General features: G+C 36.8%; 1 protein-coding gene across 1 annotated transcript in view; it reads right to left on the bottom strand.

The window, feature by feature from the left end:
- Positions 1-13,341, bottom strand: part of FBN2 (fibrillin 2) — a 262,360-nt gene that overhangs the window by 183,861 nt on the left and 65,158 nt on the right. The window contains exon 6 of the mRNA XM_081054526.1: positions 4,763-4,960. Coding sequence (XP_080910652.1) covers positions 4,763-4,960 — 198 coding nt within the window. The remainder of the gene's footprint in view (positions 1-4,762; positions 4,961-13,341) is intronic.

Genomic DNA, 13,341 nt, shown 5'->3' with positions numbered 1-13,341 from the left:
ACTCAAATTTTATTATTCAATGAGTTAAGGCTAGCTATGCACAGGCACCCCACCCCACAATTCTCATTGGGTTTTAGGGCACTGGACTGGCTTTCTGTAATATACCATTTACATGGGCTGAGTAGATAACATTTCTACCTCTGATATGGGTTACTAACATCAATTTAAAAGACTTCACATCTAACTTTGCAAATTATTTAATTGTAACAAATAAACTGAGCTCCCCATGTCTCAAATGTGAGTGATATCATTTCTTTGAATAATACAAAGTAATTTTCCATTTTCTTGTGATCCTACTGCCTTTTGAGAGTTCATTTCATTAAAGAGCTCAATCTCCAAGCTCTAAAAATGGATTTAATATATAATGACATTAGAGAAGTATCCAAAGAAAAAAGGGTAAGAATCAGGATAGCTGAAAATAAAGGAATTATCCTGTAAATACATAACAAGTTTCAGCTATTTGGCTTAGAATTTAGCGTTGTAACATTCTCAGAGCCCCAATCTACCCTAATATATAAAATATACATCAGGATGTGGTTGGGAAGATTGCCTGCTGACAAGATTGTAACCAACCAGGTTATAAGCTCTGAAATAACTGCAGTCATAGATGGAGTTCACACTTTGTCTTTGAAAACTGTTAACAACAATAGACAAAAATGGCAGAGTACATAAATGATGTGCTTGCTTCCTCCCCAAACCACATCAAACTTACAACTAAACTACAGAGCAATCATCATTGAGAACTGCCAAAAACTAGTTGAACAGAATTCCTATAACTGAAAATAAATAGAAGAAGGCACATGGAGACTGTTAGGAAGGGCAGAGATGAAACAGGTTGGTCCCACACCCACATGTGGCAGTTAAAAATCAGGAGGGCTACCTTGGCTGTGGAGGTGCCCACTGTGGAGTGAGATGTCCCAGCCCCACATCAGGGTTTCAGTGCCAGAAGGAGAAGACCCCATAACTTCTGGATGTGAAAACCAGCGGCAATTGTGATTGAGTGAGACAGAGCGTTGCTGAAGACCCAGGCATTCTCCTAAAGGGCCTGCGTACAGCTCTAGCATGACGGCAGGAGCTTGAAAATTGCCAGGAACATATGGGGAGAAACTGAATTGTCTGCCTTTGCAGCAAGAGCTGGAGAAGCAGCTTTCTCCCACACAGAAGACTATTCAAATCCATTGTTCTTTGCTGAGTCCTCCCCTCACCCAGCCTGCAGGCGCCATATCAGAGTCTCTGTCAATCTGGCTAATGTGTTTGTCTCAACCTGGTTATTCCCTGAGACCCCACCCCACCCAACATTTAGGCTCATCTATTCCACTTCCAGTGGCTTTCCCATATAAATGACCTGTCTTAGCTCATGCTGTGGACTTTCCTAAAATCTCTCAAACCCCAAACAGGCAGACTCTGGCCTCAGTGTGCCCCACACCTCTTGGTAAGTCTCCCCAGGCCTGCCACTAGTGGCAATCAGCCTCAGTTCAAAGCCTAGCCTCTCACAGGAGCCTCCAAGCCCAAAACAAGCGGTGACCATCTGCAGATCTTTTTGTCATGCAAATCAAGTGGCCCCAGGCAGGGCAAAGGTATTGTCTGACCTTTGCCTGAATCAGAGCCCTTCCCAAGAGGCCCCAGAACCAGCACACTAAGTGGCCAGCTTCAGACCACAACAGAGAACCACCCAACCGCCTCTACAAATGACACACCCAAAGAGAAGACTCAGCAGATACCAGAGTCCCGCTAAAGTGAATCCTGCTTCATGGGGTCAACCTCTGCACAATAGCTCCCCGGCTGTAGTCACGGTCAACCAATCAGCCTGAGGATCAATCCCTCATGTTGTTGTGCCAACAGCTATCATGGCTCAACTACAAAGAAGCACACACAACCCACACAAGGGACATATCTGGAGCACCTGGCTGAGGTGACCAGAGAGACGGCACCACTGAGTCCCACAGCACACCTACCACTTAAAGCCACCCAGCAAAGATTGGGAGATGTAGCAGATCTAACTAATATACAGAAACAAATACAGGGAGGCAGTCAAAATGGGGAGACAAAGAAACATGTCCCAAATGAGAAAACAGAACAAAGCTCCAGAAAAAGAACTGAAAAAAAAAAAAAATGGAGGCAAGCAATCTACCAAATGAAAGAGTAGGAGAAAACTCCAGAAAAGAAAAACTAAATATAATAGAGGCAAGCAACCAACCAGAGACAGAGTTCAAAACAGTGGTTATAAGGATGCTCAGTGATCTCAGAGAGAACTTCAACAAAGAGATAGAAACAATAAAAATGGAGATAGAAAACATTTAAAAGAACCGGTCATAAATGAAGAATACAATAAGTGAAATAAAGAATACATTAGAAATCAATAGATTAGAATCAGCAATTTGGAAGATAAGATAGCAGAAAATACCCAACAGGAACAGCAAAAAGAATCCAAAAATATGAGGATAGTTTAAGGGGCCTGTGGGAAAACACCATGTGTACCATCATTCACATTATTGGGGTACCAGAAGGAGAAGAGGGAGTACAAGAAATTGAAAACCTATTTAGAGAAATAGTGATGGAAAACTTCTTCAATCTGGCAAAGGAAATAAATACACAAGCCCAGGCAGCACAGAGAGTCCCAAACAAGATGAACCCAAAGAGGCCCATACCAAGACACATCATAATTAAAATGCCAAAGATTAAAGACGAAGAGAGAATCTTAAAAGCAGCAAGAGAAAAGCAATTTAGTTACCTACAAGGGAGCCCCCATAAGACTGTCAGATGATTTCTCAACAGAAATGTTGTAGGCCAGAAAAGAGTGGCAGGCAATATTAAAGGTTATGAAAAGCAAGGACCTGTAATCAAGATTACTCTACCCAGCAAAGCTATCATTTAAAATCAAAGGACAGATAAAGAGCTTCCCAGACAAGGAAAAGCTAAAGGAGTTGATCACTCCCAAACCAGAATTACAAAAAAAATGTTAAAGGGACTCCTTTAAGAAGCAGAAGAAAAAAGATAAAAAATATGAACAGTAAAATGGTAATAACTACATATCTATCAATAATTACTCTAAATATAAAAGAGTTAAATCCTCTAATAAAAAGACACAGGGTGGCTGAATGGATAAAAAAAACAAGACCCTTACATATGTTGTCTGTAAGAGACACCACAGATCGAAAGACACACATAAACTGAAAGTAAAGGAATGGAAAAAGATATTTCATGAAAATGAAAAAAAAAAAATCTGGGGTAGTAAAAATTACATCACATGAAATAAACTTTTTAAAAAAGGCTGTAACGAGACAAAGAATGATTCAGCATTTCCATTTCTGAGCATTTATCCAAAGAAATTCAAAATACTAATTCAAAAATACATATGCATTCCTATGTTCACTGTAGCATTATTTACAGTCATCAAGATATGGAAGCAACCCATCTGTCCATCAACAGACAAATGAATAAAAAAGAGGTGTTACTTACGAGGTTGAACTTGTTACAACGATGTTGCTAACCTTTTTTGATATCAGAGGGATTATTCATTATGAATTTGTACCAACTAAACAAACAGTTAATCAAGTTGACTACTTGAAAGTGCTGAAAAGGCTGGGTGGAAAAGTTAGAAGACCTGAACTTTTCGCCAACAATTCATGGCTCTTGCATCACAACAATGCACCAGCTCACATGGCACTGTCTGTCTGTGAGGGAGTTTTTAGCCAGTAAACAAATGGACTAGGTGCTGGTGTCGGTGTATAGCTTCCCAAGGGGAGTACTTCAAAGGTGACTGTAGTGATATTCAGCAATGAGGTACATAGCACTTTTTCTAGGATGAGTTCGCAAAATTGTCAGACCTCGTATATACAATGGAATATTACTTGGTCTTAAAAAAAATGAAATATTGCCATCTGCAACAACATGGATGGACCTAGAGGGTATTATGCTAAGTAAAATAAGTCAGAGAAAGAAAGTCAAATATCATATGATTTCACTCATACGTAGAATCTAAAAAGCAAAACAAAATGAACAAACAAAACAAACTCATAGATATAGAGAATATTTTGAAAGGAGTTGAGGGAATGGGTGAAAAAGTAGAAGGGATTAAGAGGTGCAAATTGACAGTTATAAAAACAGTCATGGGGATGCAAAATATAACACAGGGAATATAATAAATAATATTATAATAACTATATATTGTTATTATAAGAGTTCGGATGGGTACTAGATTTATAGGAGTGGTCACTTAGTAAGTTATATAAATGTCTAATCAGTATGATGAACTCCTTAAACTATTATAATATTGTATGTCAACTGTCATTGAAAAATAAAAAAATATTTAAAAGAAAAAACAAAATATCAGGCATCTCTTTTCTCCCCATTACCTGGGTTCAGGTTCTCCTATCTTGAATGAGATATGGAGAAAGGGATAAAAAATTTTTTTTCTAGGTATTTCCACGTTTATAGTTTGAGTGACTGTGACAGGAAGTGGATGAAGACCTGGAATAAACCCATCTTCTGATTATGTTAAATATTTTCAATTGCATTTTTAAAAAAATTTCCCCAGTTTCTCATATTACTGCCCTCTCTTCTCCATTTATATTAAGAGTTAAAAAATAATCATTTAATAGGTGGCCAAAAGATAAGCCGTCTCTAGTCAGGCTTGCAAATGAGTCTCCTCTTAGAAATAGTATTGGGTTCAAGGTTACCACCCATCGTGGCAGATGCTCCAAGTGGAGTAAAGGAAGACCTGCCACATGGGTGATTGCACCCAGGCAGAAGGCTAACTCACCTTGGCAAGCTCCAGTGCGAACATTGGGGATGAAGCCCCGTCGGCAGGGCTGAGGCTGGGCGGGACACATCTCACAGGGGTGACCCCAGGCCCGTCCGATGGTGGCACAACACAAAGTCTTTGTGCAGACAATGCCTGTCAGCTGCCCTTGGCACATCTGGTTGTTGACCTGAGTGAAACATGGGCCTGTCCTGTAATCTGGAATATGAAAGACGACGAAAAAGACAGGTTTTATGATCACACACCAATCTCACACCAATACCTCCAAATACATAAAACAGAGGCTGCTTCTTCTGACTAAAGTGTGCAAAGACAAAAGTCCAGAAAGTTTCATTTTGAAAATACATAATTTTTCAATCGTGAGACCTCAATGTAGTCTACACTGGATATTGTACATGGGGGTGGCTCAAGGGCTGCGTCTGGGACACAGATGTGTTTTCTTGGCCCGCATAAGGTTTGAAAAGAATTTAAATTGGTAGCCAACATTTTTAAATTAGGAAATTTCACATGAAATTTGGATTTCTGGCTTTTCTTGAAAAGTTGGAAGTTCTGACCTTGCTGGGCCAGCCATGCTACATGGCAGTGGGAGAGTGAAATGCGCCTTCTCTGCGACACCACAGCCCCCGCCACCCTGCCTTCCCAGCACAGTTCATGCATTCAGATTCCCCACCTGTGCCCTGATGGCACCTGCTTGAATAACTCCTCTTTTCCCAGCAAAGATTTTCTTTCCAATTAGGTGGACAAGAGTTAAAAAAATCAAAACAGAACCAATGAATATATATCCTTCCGTATTACAAATATATTGGGTCAGTCTGGTCTGTCTATAAACACGTAATTCTAACAATTTGACTTTGGTTCCGTGTCAGTCTGTTTAGTTCTCTGTGGAGCTCAGCTAGCTAGACAGACAGCACTAGTAAGGCCCAGTCATGGATTCTTTGCAGGTAAGTTAATATTATAGGATCGCTGTTTGCCAGAACATGACTACCATTGTCCAGCTCTGTGATGATGACAATAAAAACATTAGCAAACGTACCGCATTTCCCCAAAAATAAGACCAGGTCTTATATTAATTTTTGCTCCAAAAGATGTATTGGGGCATATTTTCAGGGGATTTTCATGTACGACAACCTACATTTATTCAAATACAGTCGTGTCATCTTCTTCTGGAACATCATCATAATGTACTAAATGTGTCCATCTGGCTGACGATCTTAACTGGGACTTATTTTCAAGGCAGGTCTTATTTTCGGGGAAACACTGTATGTCACATATGCTCTACATGCAGCCTCTTCTATGAATACAAAGGACGATCTATGTCGAGCCCGGAATCTCAACATGTGGTCCATGGACCAGCAACATAGGCATCACTTGGGAGCTAGTTAGAAACGCAGGATCCCAGACTCACCGAACTAGAATCTGCATTTTAACTAGGTATTCAGGAGATCCACATGCACCTTATAGTTTAAGAAAGATTGATCTAGCCTGCGGGCAACTTGAAAGCTAGGCATTTCTACTCTACCTTTCTTCCCTCTGTAATTTACTTCAATGAACGTTTTAGAGGATCAGTATATATTCCTTCAAGGAGGACTGAATCATTAACTAAATAGTTTTCGATTTGAGTGTTGTTGCTGCTGTTTCAAGAAACACAGGAAATCAGACACAGGTCAGTTTCCTGAAGACTGACCAATTAAATGATTCATATTTGTTATAAAATTACAACAGAAATATATGAAAAGGTTCCCCCCCACCCCCGTCAGAAAGACTGTATGGATATAGTTTATTATTAACTCTTGGGAATATAAGATAGTCAGGATTTCCTGATAATAAGCCCTAATGTAAATGACCTAATTCTGTTTGAAGGGGACAGACACAACAAGTTTATTTGAGATTTTTGAAGAGAAAAACAATCTCACATTTAAAGGAGAAAGAATTAATAATATGAGATTATGATAAAAAAATGTTTGAAAAATCAAACTTGGATATAATTTAACATTCAAAATGCTAAGCCAGAAAGAATCAGATATCATCTAAATGCTATAGTATGACAAAAATACAACTTAAAACTACATAAAACTTCTATTTTATAATGAAAATGAAATTTTCTCATATAGAGAAAAAGAATATTTTAAAAGTTCAATATAAAAAAAACAAAATCTAAAATAGGTAACTTTTTTAGCAAGTTGTTTTAACGTTCTGTTACTCTGCAGCTGAACTGCAACAAAAATAGTTCATTTTAATGCCTTACATAAGAACAACAGATGTGCTGGCTACAAATCACATTTTTGAAAAAGACAATCTTTGTAGTATACATGTAGATAATGTCAACCTTGTAAATAAGCGTGCTTCCACACCACAAATTGCCAGGTCATAAATTTTTAAAATCTATTCTATTGTCCTCCAGACAACATATTATTTTGCAGTTTTTAAATAAGTATTAGATTGACAATAAATTAAATCAAGTTCTGAACAAGTTGGGGAAAAGTCTGTTTTTCACAAAAAATATAAAACTTTTTTTTTTTTGGGGGGGGAGGATTCATGCATTTATACCTATGCTGACATTCGGTACACTTTTAGAATTCCCAGAGAGAAGCCACATAGCCTCTCTCATAATCTCATTCTTAAATAAACCAACTTGTCAGGAAACTCATTCCTTCTTCTAACTATAACACCTTTTTAAAATTACGTCCTTTTAATCTAGTCTCTTTGGAGAAGAGATCTATCTGGACAAGGATAATTGTTCTTGCTCTGTGAATGACCTTTCATGTCTAAGGCTTTAATTAAGCCAACCTCAGACTCCCCTTTCCTAGCAACAGAGTTTACTATTCCTTATTTCTTTTGCCTAAATTTCCCTCCTTACAAATTATGCTGAACTTATTTTCTAATATGATTACATTTTGCTTTCTGGTTGGCAACTGATTATTTTAAAATGTAAACTTACAATGTTACCTATTTAGTCAAGAATTACTAATATAAAATATGATATTAGACACTGAAAAGGGATTTAAATTTCCTTGTCGGATTAAACATTCTGTCCCAAACTTTATAGAATTTTAATTATGGTCAAAGACTGCCAAAAGACCTTAATTAAATGTTAATTAAATGCATTCTCTTCATCAAGGTTTCACTGTGGGTTAAATATTGCATAAACCACCCTGACCAAGGACATACTTGAAGTGTGTTAGCAAAGTATAAAAGGAGAGAACTTATCACTTGGTTAGTGGGAGCCAGTAGGTTGGAAACAAATATTTTCTTGATTACTCAATGACCAAGAAAATTTTGTTTAAAATTAGCCTGTGAAACACAAATATTGCTACTTTGATTTTCTAATACCTAAATGTAATGTAGCATGTTAACTTGTTTTATATAATTTCACTTTTATTCACAATTAGCAGATGATGCAGTTAGCAAACTCATCAAAAGATTTGTGTTTGCTTTTTTTCCAAAAAATAACTTCATCAAGGTATAATTTATATGCCATATATTCACCTTTCTTAAATGTACAATTCAATAATTTTTAGTAAATTACTGAATTGTATAACCATCACCATAATCCCATTTTGTTTTTGTGTGTGTTTGTTTGGCTTCTCACTATATATATATATATATATATATATATATATATATATATATACACACACACACACACACACACACACACATACACACACACATATAAACACATATATACATATATATGTACATACATATATATTTGTACATATATATAGAATTACAGTTAACATACAATATTACATGTCAGTTTCAGGTGTATAACATAGTGACTCAACATTTATCTACCTACAAAGTGATCACCATGGTAAGTCTAGTGCCCATGTGTCACCGTACACAGTTATTACAATATTGCCAACTATGTTCCTCCCTATGCTGTACATTACATCCCATGGCTTATTTTATAACTGAAAATGTGTACTTCTTAATTCCCCACTACAATCCAATTCTGGAACATTTCCACCACCCCAAATAGATTCCTTGTGCCAATTCCCAGCCCTCTTCATCAACTAGTATACGTTCTGTCATTCTATAATCGCCTTTTCTGGACCACTTATATAAAGGGAATCATCTAATATGTGGTCTTTTTTTGTCTGGCTTCTTCAGCTCAGCATAATGCCCTATGGACCATCATGCTATGGCATGGGTCAGTACTTCAAACCCTGTTACTCCTGAACAGTATTCCAAAGCATGGATATACCACACTGCTAACCAAGCAGTGGCCATTTGCTGGGCTGTATGGTGAATGTAGTTTGATTTTTCTAAGAAATTGCCAATTGTTTTCCAATATAGCTTCATTATTTTGTATTCCTACCAGCAATGAATGAGGGTTCCAATTCCTCCACATCCTTGCTAATATTTTCTATTCACTATCTTTTTCATTATAGCTTATGTTACCATTTTACTTTAAATAAATGCAATTGAATATATTTGGGAATTTTGCTAAAATTCCACAAGTCCTCTTAATGTAACCAGAGATGCTAAGTAGTCCTAGATAACCAAAGTTGAGTATTGTTGTGGGGAAACCAGACAAACTTTGGCGAGGTTTCTGTAAGGTAAAGACAGAAACAGGTTTGGTAGGGGACTTGGGGTTTAAGGAGAGGGTTTTTGTTGTTGTTTATTTTTTATTTTTTGCTTATTTGTTTCTTTATATTTTTGTTTTGTTTTGTGGAAGAGACGAACATTTCTAAAAGCCAATGGGAATGACATAGTTGAAAGAGTGGGCTTATGTCTTCCAATAAAAATAATAATTTCTAGTATAAAATCCCCGAGGAGTCAGGCTGAGAGTGGAACCAGAATTTGTGTGGAGTTATCCTTAGATAGAAGAAAAGCACTTCTCTTGTAGCCTGAGGGAAGAAGGGCAAGATGCAGAGAGATGCAGGCATATTTATATAGCAGGGGAGAAACGAGCAATGTCCTCTCCCATATCTTCTATTTTCTGTGTGAAACAGGAGATGGGACCATAGGTCTTTGGTGGGTGAGTATCTGATCTTTGAGGCTAACTGAGATGGCACTGAACATACTGGGTGAGAGAGCTGACGTGAGAACCCAGCAGACTCCCAGGTGACATCGGGGCCTCCTACGGTGGATAAACAAGATGATTTATAGTGGGACCAATCTGCCTGTTTTGTGACTTTTTCCAGCATCTCTAGGCAGTTCAGAGGCTCACTCAGAGATTAGGGTTCATCCAGGGTTGGGGTTTTATCTGTCAGGTGTAAAAAAAATTCAGAATGGCAAGGGAGTTTAGGGTAATGTTACATATATTTTAAAATTATAGACCATGGATTCTATGGTGGATGAAATGGGAAGTGTGAACAAGAGAGGACTGATAGATCAAGTAGGAGAAAGCAGTCAGATCAATGGCTCTCACTAGGTGCCCCCATCAGGCCCCACACGAGAAGGGAAAATAATCACAGTGACAGTAATACATCATTAGTAATACATACCCATGTGCCTGTAATATCATTTATTTAACTATCAGCAGAATGCAGTTAAGGTATACAGCTGCATAGATTGTACACTGCCTAACTTAAGGAAACTGTCCACATATATTGTACGGTAAGTAACTCATCCCTCAAGTCGTGGATGGGATGGTCCTGTTAGAGATCTTATATGCTGTAACTGCAAGTCAAATACTAGCACAGATATGAGAATTCCATCCATTCCCACTTTAGTACAAAGAATTGCCTGATCCTGGAAAGTTTATGGAAATATGTGAGATTTCCCATCGAGCTGAACAGTCTTGGGACTTCGGCAGGAAGGCCTTTCCATCCTCAGGAACCAAAGAAACACAGCATGAATCAAGGGATCACCTTGTGTGGGAACCGCAGACATAAGTGAGTATCAGGAAGCATTGTGGAATGTGTGTAACTTGAGTCTAACGATCCTGGCTAAATGACCGTCTCCTTTGAGTGATGGAGCTTGTGACACAGCAATTATAAATAAAGTGGTACATCCCATTAGGATTATAACTGAGAATCTAGTCTGCATGTCAGCTGGAATCTCTGATCACAGATATAATTGGAGCATGCAGGAAAGGCAACCCCAAAATTACATGTGATGAAATAATAGTTTCAATAAAATTTACCCTGAATGACTGCATTCCAGACTTCACGCCAGGTCTAACTATTCTGACTTAAATAAACTCAAATGACTGAGATGGCAATTGTCGTACTTGTTGGAAATGCATCTCACAACCTCAGGAGATTTTAGAATTACATACATAAATATTTAAGAGAATCAACGCCACTAACTTAATATTTTTGCTTCAAAGAATCTGCAAAAATGATGTACCTGTAATGTTTAACAGTATTTAATCCATACCATTAGAATACCTTGCAACCATGATTTTTTTTAAAGAATTTATTTTTCAATTACCACTGATATACAATATTATATTAGTTTCAGGTGTACAAAACAACGTAGTAATTAGACATTTATATACCTCACAAAGTGATAATCCTATTACCCATCTGACACTGTACATAGTTTTTATAATATTATTGACTATATTCCCTATGCTGTACCTTACAACCCTGTGATTGACTTTTTCCAATTACAGTTGACATTCAATATTAATATATTAGCTTCAGGTGTGCAGCATAGTGGTTAGACATTTATATAGTTTATGAAGTGATCCCCCTAATAAGTCTAGTACCCCTCTGACACTATACTTAGTTTTTACAATATTATTGACTATATTCCCCATACTGTACTTTAAATCCCCGTGACTATTTTGTAACTACGTTTGAACTTCTTAATTCCTTCACCTTTGTCACCTAGCCACCCCCAGTCCTCCTCCCATCTAGTAATCAGCAGTTTGTTCTATATATCTGAGTGTATTTCTGTTTTATTTGTTCATTTATTTTGTTCTTCAGATTCCACATACAAGTGAGATCATATGGTATTCGTCTTTTCAGTCTGACTTATTTCACTTAGCATAATACCCTCTTGGTCCATCCATGTTGTCACAAATGGTAAAATTTCATTCTTTTTTTTATGGCAGAGTAATATTTGATTATGTGTGAGTGTGTGTGTATAATTTAAAATAAACTATTTATTTAGAGTTGTGATTTTTAAGTTAAAATATGACCATGCTTATATACAGAATTGGATCATTTAAGTAAAGTTCAGGTTTTGATAAATTTGTAACTGATTATTTATACATTTAGTTTTTAATTAGCTTTATAGGAGTTATTTGAGTACTTGCAAAGGTTTTTAAGTGGCACAATTGAAGTCCTTAAAAAAGATATTACATCTATTTAATATATAAAAGCAATTTAAAAGGTATGGAGGTGTTTCATTAACAAGTATGAAAATGGAATACAATATTATTTAAAGGCCTCTTTAAGTGCCTACTAAAATCTGTTAAATTTATTAATAGGTTAGTGATATTTATAAGTTGAATTTAAAAGGTCAAGGAATACAGAGGATGCCAAAAAATGTATACACAGTTTACGAAAGGAAAAACTGTATTAAAATTGTAATACTGAATATATATTGATAACAAAAGATGAATACAAGTCATGTGTATACATTTTTTTGGCACTGCCGATATACCTTCATTGAAAGCAGGGACTTGAAGAAATATTTGCACACCCATGTTCATAGCAGCATTATCCACAATAGCCAAGAGATGGAAGCAACCCAGGTGTCCATTAATGGAGGAATGCGTAAACAAAACCACAATGGAATATCATTCAGTCTTAAAAAGGAAGGAAATGCTGACACATGCAACAACACAGATGAAACTTGAGGACATTATTCTGAGTGAAATAAGCCAGTTAGAAAAGGAAAAATTTTTTATGATTCCACTTATATGACGTACCCAGAGTAGTCAGATTCAGAGACAGAAAGTAGAATGCATTGTTTTTGTCAAGGACTGAGGGGGAAGGGGAAAAGGGAGTTAGTGTTTAATGGGTATAGAGTTTCAGTTTTGCAAGATGAAAAGAGTTCTGTGGATGGAGGGTGGTGATGATTGCACAAAAAATGTGAATGTGCTAAATGCCCCTGAACTGTTCACTTAAAAATGATTAAGATGGCAAATTTTATGTTATGTGTATTTCACAAGTAAAAAATATTTTTAAAAGCTCAAGAAATAATAGAGTTTTGAAATTATATTTAACTAAAGCAAACCTGAATTTTTAACCCCAAAGTAAACTTTGAGTCATTTTCATATACAAAGTCACCACCGAGGACACTGAAACATGCCCTTGCAACACTGACCATTTGCGTCGTGATGGATACTTATGTTGTTAACAATTTATTACAAGCACACACAATGTTGTATGGGTTATTCTTCAGCATTATTTACTGACTACCTACTTTAGCTTTCTGTAAGGTAAATTCCTAGCACTGGAATTGCTGTGTCAAGTGTTCAGTTTGAAAACTATTCAAACTGATACTCAGAACTGCTCTCTGAATAGTTGGTACCAGTTTACAGTCTCAACTGTAGTACAGAAGAGTGGCTGTTTCCTCACATCCTCTCCAACAGTGAATAGAGGCAAATGGTTTGATTTTTATTCATTCAATAGGTAAAAAAATATGGTACTTCATTGTTGTTCTGGAAT

Source organism: Rhinolophus hipposideros, assembly GCF_964194185.1.
Source record: "Rhinolophus hipposideros genome assembly, chromosome: 7".
NCBI classification, from domain to species: Eukaryota; Metazoa; Chordata; class Mammalia; order Chiroptera; family Rhinolophidae; genus Rhinolophus; species Rhinolophus hipposideros.
This window is presented reverse-complemented; position numbering and strand designations above follow the sequence as displayed.